Genomic DNA, 8,297 nt, shown 5'->3' with positions numbered 1-8,297 from the left:
TCAATGTCTCAGTATCGGACGCAGTCGAGATCTACGGCATTTTTGTAACTGGTCAGAATCAGCATGCATTGCAGACCGCTCTTACAGGGGACCTACCAGGCAGACGCGAAGTCGGCCGCCACGGACAAAGAGAGGCATCCTGGATGGTAGAGAGTAGGCGGATCTCGATTGCTTAGCGTAGATGAAGCTCAGACTCGAGTTGAAATTGTAGAATGAGTCGAGTGAAGTAGTGAGAATAAGCCGGAACGCAAAGAAGAGCTCCAGGGAAACAGTGCCGAACAGCGTAAATACTACGCGAGAGGCGATGTACGAGGCTCCGAGGAGCTGGAAAGAGGGGAAGGTAAGAGGTGGTAGGTAGGGAAATGTGGCTACCTTGGCGATTGAGCGATTAGAAAGGCATTGGTGATAAGCGCATTTTTAGGAGGTAGGGGCCGAGTGAAGGAAAAGAGAGAGGGATGAAGGAAGAAGTCGAGAGTACAAGAAAGCGACGTTGGAGATGAGCGGCTTGTATTTATGTTGCGGGCGCAGCCGGGCCGTGCGAGCACGCGGATCTGACGTAGCACCATACCCGATCAGGAGGGGCGCCAAACCCGGCGGGTGCGACAGCGTGTTCTGCATTACATTATATTTAACGTGAGCTCTTATGAATGCCCCTTGATGATTCTGCAAAGCAGAGTCCCTGAGTCCACTTGGGTTGACATTTTCTTCGACTACCAGCATCTTCCACTTTAAGGGATATTACTCGAGCCCCTATGTATGGCCCCTTCATCATTCTGTGAGACAGAATCCCTCCACTCACAATCGAACGTACCTAGGTTCCCAATTGCTTCGTCTGGCCAACAGTATCTTTCACCTGGTTTACTGGACATGGTGGATACGTGATCTTGACTGTGCCTCGGTATAATCCATGGCGCAGCTCCCGACGACATTCTCCGGATGGTTTCGTTTTCTCCTTACAGTAGGTACCTACGCGCGTTCATATGATGAATACGAAGAGTTCCCAAATTGCTTCACGTCTACCTATGTGTGTAACCACAACATGTTTGTCGCTTTTTGCCGTCTTCAAATCACCCCAGAATCATGATGTATATTGCCCGGCGCCAACGCCACCATAGGCTTTCACCCTGGAACGTACCTGCGCTGAATACGAGATTCTCCAACAGCTTCACAACTATGTGTGTAACCCCAACATGTTGGTTGCCTTGACGTCTTCAAATCTCGCTGAGTCATGCGCTGTATTGCTGGGTGCCAACCACCCGCTCTCCGACCACATTCGTAATCAAGAATCCCATGACTTGGGTAACCGGGCATTTACCCCGGATCTCTTGTGCAAATTGCAGGGCGCATGCCGCTGTCTGGGTTTCTTGACATTTCTCTTCAAGTACCTAACCTGGAAGTCGTTGGAAAAGGCAAGCGGGTTGGAAATCCTCGTTAGTTTGGCAAGAGCGCCTACGAAGTTCAAATCACGGAAAGGCAATCGCAGGCGGTCCTCCTGCTCCTGCGCCTTCCTCAGGCTTCCTGACAAGGTTCAACATTGTGGCCAGTGTTTCGTACAACTGAAAAGCAGCACTAAAATGGCTCTCTCAACCACCGCAAGTTTCACAACATCCTTTACCGCTTCGCCGACCGCGACCTTACCCATCGTCGCCTTCACAACTCCCTTCCCTCAGCCCATCAACTGCGCCCCTGAGTCACTCCTGACGACAACCGTGAGCCACTACAGCGGCTTTGGAACCACAGAATCCGAAACCTTCCTTCTTCCCGACACGTCTGATGCGCGCTACACGGCCTGTCTTGCCCCGGCTGGTAGCCAGTTCAGTTTCAGTCCGGCAGTATGTCCAGATGGATGGCCGGCATGGTGGCTAGGATCGATGTCGGCGCTGTCTGGCACGGCGACGACGGCGACGCCGACTCACGTCTCGACGGCCTACTGCTGCGCGCCGGGCTACTCAATGCCATACGAAAACTATCCCGACGACTCATCACCCTCGTGTGAACAGGCCTTCCTCCAAAGCACCAGCTCCACTGGCGATATGTTCCCCTCGACGTGGGCGCTGAGCGTGGCCAAAGTCCCGGCCTGGCACATATCGTGGCAGCCCACCGACCTCCCGACGCTGAGCCCCCAGCCGCCGGCGATCGAGGGTGACAGGATCACGAGATGGGTTCCCGGGTCGGATCCCGAGCGGGAGCCGCGGGACAACGCTTGGGGTGGAAGAAGCTTCAACCCCGGTCTGTTCTACTTTCTGGTGGCCGGTATTCCGATAATCATAGTCGTGGCGATTGTTGCCTGTCTCACTGGTTGTTTTCACCCTTGCAACCATTGCCGCTAACCTGACAAGGGACGGCGAGGTAACACGGAGGTCGCATAGGACTCACCCAGTGGGCAACAGGCGGTCAGGTCAGTAGGGCCAGCCCAACAGTCAGTTTAATCTTGAAGTTATAGTTACTGGATGTATCATGAAGTTTCCATTCTGGCACTACTCAATGATGAGGCATCTGTTACATATGTCTGCTCAGATCCGTCCCTAGGTTTGCGGCCACTCAACCTAGGACGATATGTGGATCACCTCGCACTCAACTTCGGACCTTACTGTGCTGTCAGCACGCAGGAGGAGCGTGGGCTAATAAGGATAAAGAACCTGTGTCAGCACGGTGACGGCAACGATGGCTCTCTCGGCGGCTGAGCTGGCGGCAGAATTCACGGTCCATTTTCTGCTGATGCCAACTCAACCCCCGTTGGGCAGTCTGATTTACTCCCCGAGCCCTTCGAAGCTCCGGTGCACCCAATCGGGGTTGTAGAATGCCGAACAACTCCACTCCCGACAGTAGGGAAGCTGGTTCGGGTCGCAATATTGGGTTGCATACCCCGGATTGATACCATACGCAGGTATTAACACCCCATCTTGAACAGCCTTATGTTATAACATGGGCAAGCTGCGCCATGTCAACGCTATCAAATGCAGGAATTGACATGCTTTTGCATTGGGTTTCTTCTCTTTTGATGCAGGAGCCTACTTCGCGATGCGGATCTCTCAGCCCCTGATTTTCCTCTCTCCTGTCCTCGGCGTGGGAGCCCTCAACTTCCAATACGAAGCTACGCAATTGACGGAGCAAGAAATTGGAGACTTCTCAGCTATTTCCTTTGGGAATCTCTCGTCGGCCCCGTCCGCATACCAGGGACCAAGATGCAAAATTCAGCCCGAAGACGCAGACTGGCCTAGCGAGGAACTATGGGCCCGACTCAACACGACCGTGGGTGGCAGTCTGCTGAAGCCGTATCCCGTCGGTGCAGCATGCTATCCGGACCGGCCTGAGTACAACAGCACTACCTGCAGCTACCTCCTCGGCCCAGCCACGACGTCCCGCTTCTTCATGGACGATCCGCTCAACGCGCTGACAACATGGGGTGAGGGAGCTACGTGCCTGCAGTTGCACAATACGACCGGCAGGACCTGTACACAGGGCGGCTTCCCCGTTTATGTCGTGAATGCGAGCTCCGTCAGGGACGTCCAGGCGGCTGTGAACTTTGCTCGCAACCAGAATCTGAGACTGGTCATTAAGTAGGATATCTTGCGTCAAATCACACCTGCTGGCCGGCATTGACAATGAACCCACAGAAACACAGGACACGATTTCATTGCCAAGTCAAGCGGCCGCGGGGCGCTAAGTGTATGGACTCACTTTCTCAAGGGCATCGAGTTCCTCCCGGAATACAGCATGGACGAGTACAAGGGGCCCGCTGCGAGAATGAGCGCAGGGATAGAGGCCTGGGAGGCGCAGAACGCCATGGCAGACCAAGGCAATATCACAGTTGTGCTCTCGCTTGAGGTAACAGTCGGTAATGGCGGTGGCTGGGTGCTGGGCGGCGGTCACGGGCCCTTGACCTCCTTGCGTGGCCTCGGGGCCGACCAGGTCTTGTCGTTGAATGTGGTTACGGCCGACGGCAGGTTCGTTACAGCAGACTTGAACCAGAATCGGGATCTCTTCTTTGCACTCAGGGGTGGTGGCGGAGGTGAGCCAGCACCCTTTCATCCTTCGTCAAGGTCATTGCTGACATAAATGGCCGTCATCAGGCACGTTCGGCATCGTCACCTCCATGGTCGTCAAAGCCTGGCCAGAACGGACCAACATCGGCGGTCTGACGTTCTACTTCACCACCGGACCTGGCCAGGTGACGATCCCCAGCAGCCGGGGGTACCCAGCCGCGGCGCCGGTCCACGTGGACACTGAAACCTTCTGGAAAGCCTACCGCGCGTACCTGCTCTTTGCCAAGGAGATCGTCGACGCGGGCGGCTTCGGCTTCGGCGACGTCACCCCGCAGGGCAACGACACGTACGTGTTCGTGGGCACCATCACGCTGCCCAACTACCCCTCTGACAAATTCCGCGCGTTCTACACCCCTTTGTTCAACGCCCTGCGCGAGGCGGGCGTCAACGTGCGCAACCCCAACCACGCCTTCCTTCCCTATGCGCAGCGCGGCATCGGCGTGACGCCCATCTCGTTCCCCGGCGCGGCCGCGGATCGTCTCTTCATCTCCCGCCTGCTTCCGCGGGGATTATGGGCGAACACCACGCGGCTGGATGCCGTGGCGGCGGTCAACCGGCGGAATGCCGAGATGGGCTACCGCGTGACGACGCGCGCGTACGGCCCCTCAGGGGTTGTGGCGGGGTACCCCGGCAACACGACCTCGGCGGTCAACCCGGCGATGAGGGACATGGTGATACACTGTGTGACGTTCAAGCAGGAGCCGGTGGATGTGCTGCCTGCGGAGCAGTTTCGTGCTGAGCACCTCCGTCTAAGGGCACGTATTAATGAGCTCGTGGCCCTGACGCCGGAGAGTGGGACGTACTTTAACGAGGCTGATGTTTTGGAGCCTGACTGGCAGAGGAGTTTCTGGGGACATCATTACGAACGTCTTTTGAAAGTGAAAAGGGCGGTGGACCCCTGGCAGTTGTTCTGGGCGCCGAATACGGTCGGCAGCGAGGAGTGGGAGGTGGTGACGGCGGATGGGTTGCCGACGCAGAATGGGCCGCTATGTAGGAAGGCGGGTTAGATAGGCGCGGGAGGTAGTATGTAGTACCTGGAGATTTAGATGGGGTATACCGGTACGTAAGAGGAGCGCTAGTGCTGAGTTAAAACTTGGGTATGGCCTGGCTGCTCTGGATGGATTCATGGTTATGGCATCATTTATGGCCCAAGGAGTAAGAACTTGAAGCTCATGCGACCATTGGAGTCCATCAGCCAGGGTAAATCGAGCCCGAAGAGCCCCGGCCATGTACACCCAGCTCACCGCTTACGGATGCTCATCACTTGCCGACTCGGGATCTGGGCGTGATCCGCAAGCATTGATTCAATGTAACGTTAGTATTACAGGTGTCGTAAGCTCCACCTCCAAACATCAAAACTCTTCAAGTGCGGCAACGCCGTAGATGCTCTCAAGTCCGTCCGGAATCCGATACACAGCAGCAACGGACTCAGAAGCAGCCATGCCGCGCCAGGACGTGTACCATCTCCGGCCCCTAGGCTGGGAAAACGACCCAGACGAGGAGCGGTTCAAGGTGTCGACCCTTGATTACTTGACAGCTTGCACCTACAACAACTACGCCCTTTTTTTCCGGCTTGATGACGCGGAGAAGCAGAAGGCTGCGTCCATCTTGAAGGACGGCCTCGAGAGGACACTCAGTCAGGCACGCCATTATGTGGGCACTATCGAGAGAGATCCTGAGGGCGGGCACTCGTTTGTCAAGAAAAAGGACAGCACGGTGCGCTTCATTGTGCAGTGGCTCGACGCACCCGAGGACAGCGACAAGTACCCGTCCATGGAAGACATCGAACGGACCAACTACAGCGCCGTGACGCTGGGCGATCTCGATACGTGGAGTGTGCCGCCCATGACATACGGCGAGAAGGCCGAGGCGCATCCCGATAACAGGCCCGTCGTGTCCGCCTTCAAGGCCAACTTTGTCCGCGGCGGTCTCGTCTTCAACATGCACCATCACCACTACGCCAACGACGTCATGGGCTGGTCCGGCTTTACCCACCAGTTGGCAGAGAATTGCTACGCCGCCGTCCACAAGACCCCTTTCCCCGTCTGGGACCCGGCCTGCCTGGACCTCTCATGGTTTACCAGAAAGCAGGTGCCCCACGAGAACCAGGTGGACGGCCCTCCACCACCCGAGCGGCATCCCGACCACCAGGTAGGCCAGTCGCTGCTCTTCCACCTGCCCAAAAGCAAGGCCGCCGAGCTGAAGCGGTTGGCCACGCCGTCAGACGGGTCGTGGATCTCAAGCTACGACGCATTCTCAGCATACATCTGGCGTACCCTGACCCGACTACGTGCGCCCATCTTCAACCCAGACCCCTCATCGCACCTCTTCTGGGCCGAGGCCGTCGACATGCGACGGCGCATGCACAGTCCCTCCGTACCCCGACGCATCCAGCACAACGTCATGTTCGCGGCCACATCAAGCAGCGTCGCTACCGGGTTGGCGGGAGTACCGCAGTTGACCGTCGACGAGGTCGCTCACTCCGCGCCACTCTCCAAGCTCGCCGCGTACATCCGCCGGCTGACCAACAGCGTCACGCAAGAGGATCTGGACAAGACGCTCGACATGGTCGCGGCCGTGCGCGACAAGACCAGCCTCAACATCCGCGTCGACTCGTACCCGCCCATGTCGGTCCTGCAGACGGACCACCGCGATGCAAACATTGTGGCGGCTGATTTTGGGTTTGCGAGGCCGGAGACGTACCGGCACCTGCTGGATCGAGTTACGGAGGGTGTTATTATTATATACCCGCCCCGGAGCAATGATCCGGTTTCGGATGAGGGGCCGGAGTTTGCCATTTCCTATGAGAAGCGTCTCGCGCAGGAGCTGATTGATGATGTTGAGTTCAAGTGGTATTTTGAGTTTAGGGGTGTAGATGCTGAGGATGCTGGGAAGATTGCCCGGAATTAATCTGTTCCAAGATATCTCAGTAGCCTAGTAGGTAATGACAGGAAACTGTCTGTGTTTCCCGTTCATATTCGTCTGGTGGCTTAGGGGTGATGTACGGAGAGGAGCATCCAACAATGTAAACAAAGCCCCTGACTCAGGGGCTTCGGATCAATATATCTAGTGTATGGCACTATAGGATTTGCACATGAAACCGCATTCTCATTAACACGAGAGTCTCTAATAGGACACCATGTTCAGTTTCTAGTCAGATCGTAAAATCCAACACAGGCAATAATTCGACTGTGTGCTAAGTCCCGGCCTGTACCATCATACACTGGGTTCTATCATTCTATGCTGCCTCAATCGCACGGCATGATGCTAATGCTACCAAGTTCAATTTGACAAGGTGACCCGGACTACCTTACCTAGATACTTATGATACTAGTATATTTCTGTGAGCACTGCATGTGAGGGTAAGAAGTCTTTTTGACTTATACACTGAGCTGTCAGCTAGCACGACATTTCGAGTCCTTGAAAGTCCAGAGAGGTGTCCGGATGAGATATGCCAAGATAAATGGACTATGTCCTGAATTGTGACATATCATAATTCATAGTACGAAGCGTCCACTCACCTACATCATACATGTAAACTGGGTTATACAATCCAGGCCGAGGTATGGTCAATTGTCATACCTGAAACGTAACCTATGCACCCGAGCAACTTGTAGGTGGGTAATCATGGAAGTCAACTGCAGTGTACATACTTTTGTGTGAGGTGCTATTCGGTTTCCAAGCTTGCGAGTTGCGACTGACAAGAGGCCTTCACTCGGGCTGTATCCTCCACCAGCGCCCCGAACCGAGGTAAGATACGCTATATACACCTATTTTGAGAAAGCATATTACGTAACATTCAATCTCGCCCTCATGTTCGCGAGTGAAACAACGTCTTCGACGACTCCTGACGACACACTGCCCGCAGGGTTGGACATGAACTCGTCGCATTCTGCTGAGTGAAACAAATCGCAAAGATTAGCACAGTACGTGTAGTACAGTACCGTAGTTTATAACGGCTGAAACAACAACTTAACTCAGCGACAGACCACGACCCTCACCTCCCTGTGTTGGACTGTCGGGCCGCCTAAGCCGTGCCAAATCTCTCCACCAAGAAGCTAGTAGCAAGCCACCGTCGTAATCGCCCTTTCGCCCTACATGCCAAGCAAAGTGCCCTTTATGAATCCACGACACTAGCGTACACTAACGTTAGCGTACCGATATGTCGTGGTCGGAAGCGCTTCCGGTCCTGGCACCGTCCCATTCACATGCAAAATCCAGCCGGGATCATGGATCTCATCTCAGATGCGC

The 8,297-nt window shown here is 55.3% G+C and overlaps 4 protein-coding genes across 4 annotated transcripts; 3 read left to right on the top strand and 1 right to left on the bottom strand.

Moving 5' to 3' along the window:
- On the bottom strand, positions 1–606 carry N656DRAFT_370830 (uncharacterized protein). The gene is made up of 3 exons (XM_064809414.1): positions 373–606; positions 97–290; positions 1–31 (listed from the first exon to the last, which is right to left on the bottom strand). Exons 1-2 carry the CDS (start codon positions 564–566, stop codon positions 173–175), a joined length of 312 nt encoding a protein of 103 aa, XP_064666592.1. The 5' UTR covers positions 567–606; the 3' UTR covers positions 1–31; positions 97–172.
- A 646-nt stretch (positions 607–1,252) lies between these two features.
- N656DRAFT_783691 (uncharacterized protein) lies at positions 1,253–2,494 on the top strand. Its single transcript, XM_064816009.1, has one exon. The coding sequence runs from the start codon at positions 1,575–1,577 to the stop codon at positions 2,328–2,330; it is 756 nt and encodes a 251-aa protein (XP_064666591.1). The 5' UTR covers positions 1,253–1,574; the 3' UTR covers positions 2,331–2,494.
- A 527-nt stretch (positions 2,495–3,021) lies between these two features.
- Positions 3,022–5,053, top strand: N656DRAFT_717068 (FAD-binding domain-containing protein; the record flags this gene model as incomplete). The annotated part of the gene is made up of 3 exons (XM_064812179.1): positions 3,022–3,560; positions 3,618–4,012; positions 4,074–5,053. The coding sequence occupies 3 exons, from the start codon at positions 3,022–3,024 to the stop codon at positions 5,051–5,053; spliced, it is 1,914 nt and encodes a 637-aa protein (XP_064666590.1).
- A 349-nt stretch (positions 5,054–5,402) lies between these two features.
- On the top strand, positions 5,403–7,126 carry N656DRAFT_783689 (uncharacterized protein). Its single transcript, XM_064816008.1, has one exon. The coding sequence runs from the start codon at positions 5,820–5,822 to the stop codon at positions 6,954–6,956; it is 1,137 nt and encodes a 378-aa protein (XP_064666589.1). The 5' UTR covers positions 5,403–5,819; the 3' UTR covers positions 6,957–7,126.
- The last annotated feature ends 1,171 nt before the right edge of the window (positions 7,127–8,297 follow it).

Source organism: Canariomyces notabilis (assembly GCF_033297395.1).
Source record: "Canariomyces notabilis strain CBS 508.74 unplaced genomic scaffold N656scaffold_28, whole genome shotgun sequence".
NCBI lineage: Eukaryota > Fungi > Ascomycota > Sordariomycetes > Sordariales > Chaetomiaceae > Canariomyces > Canariomyces notabilis.
This window is presented reverse-complemented; position numbering and strand designations above follow the sequence as displayed.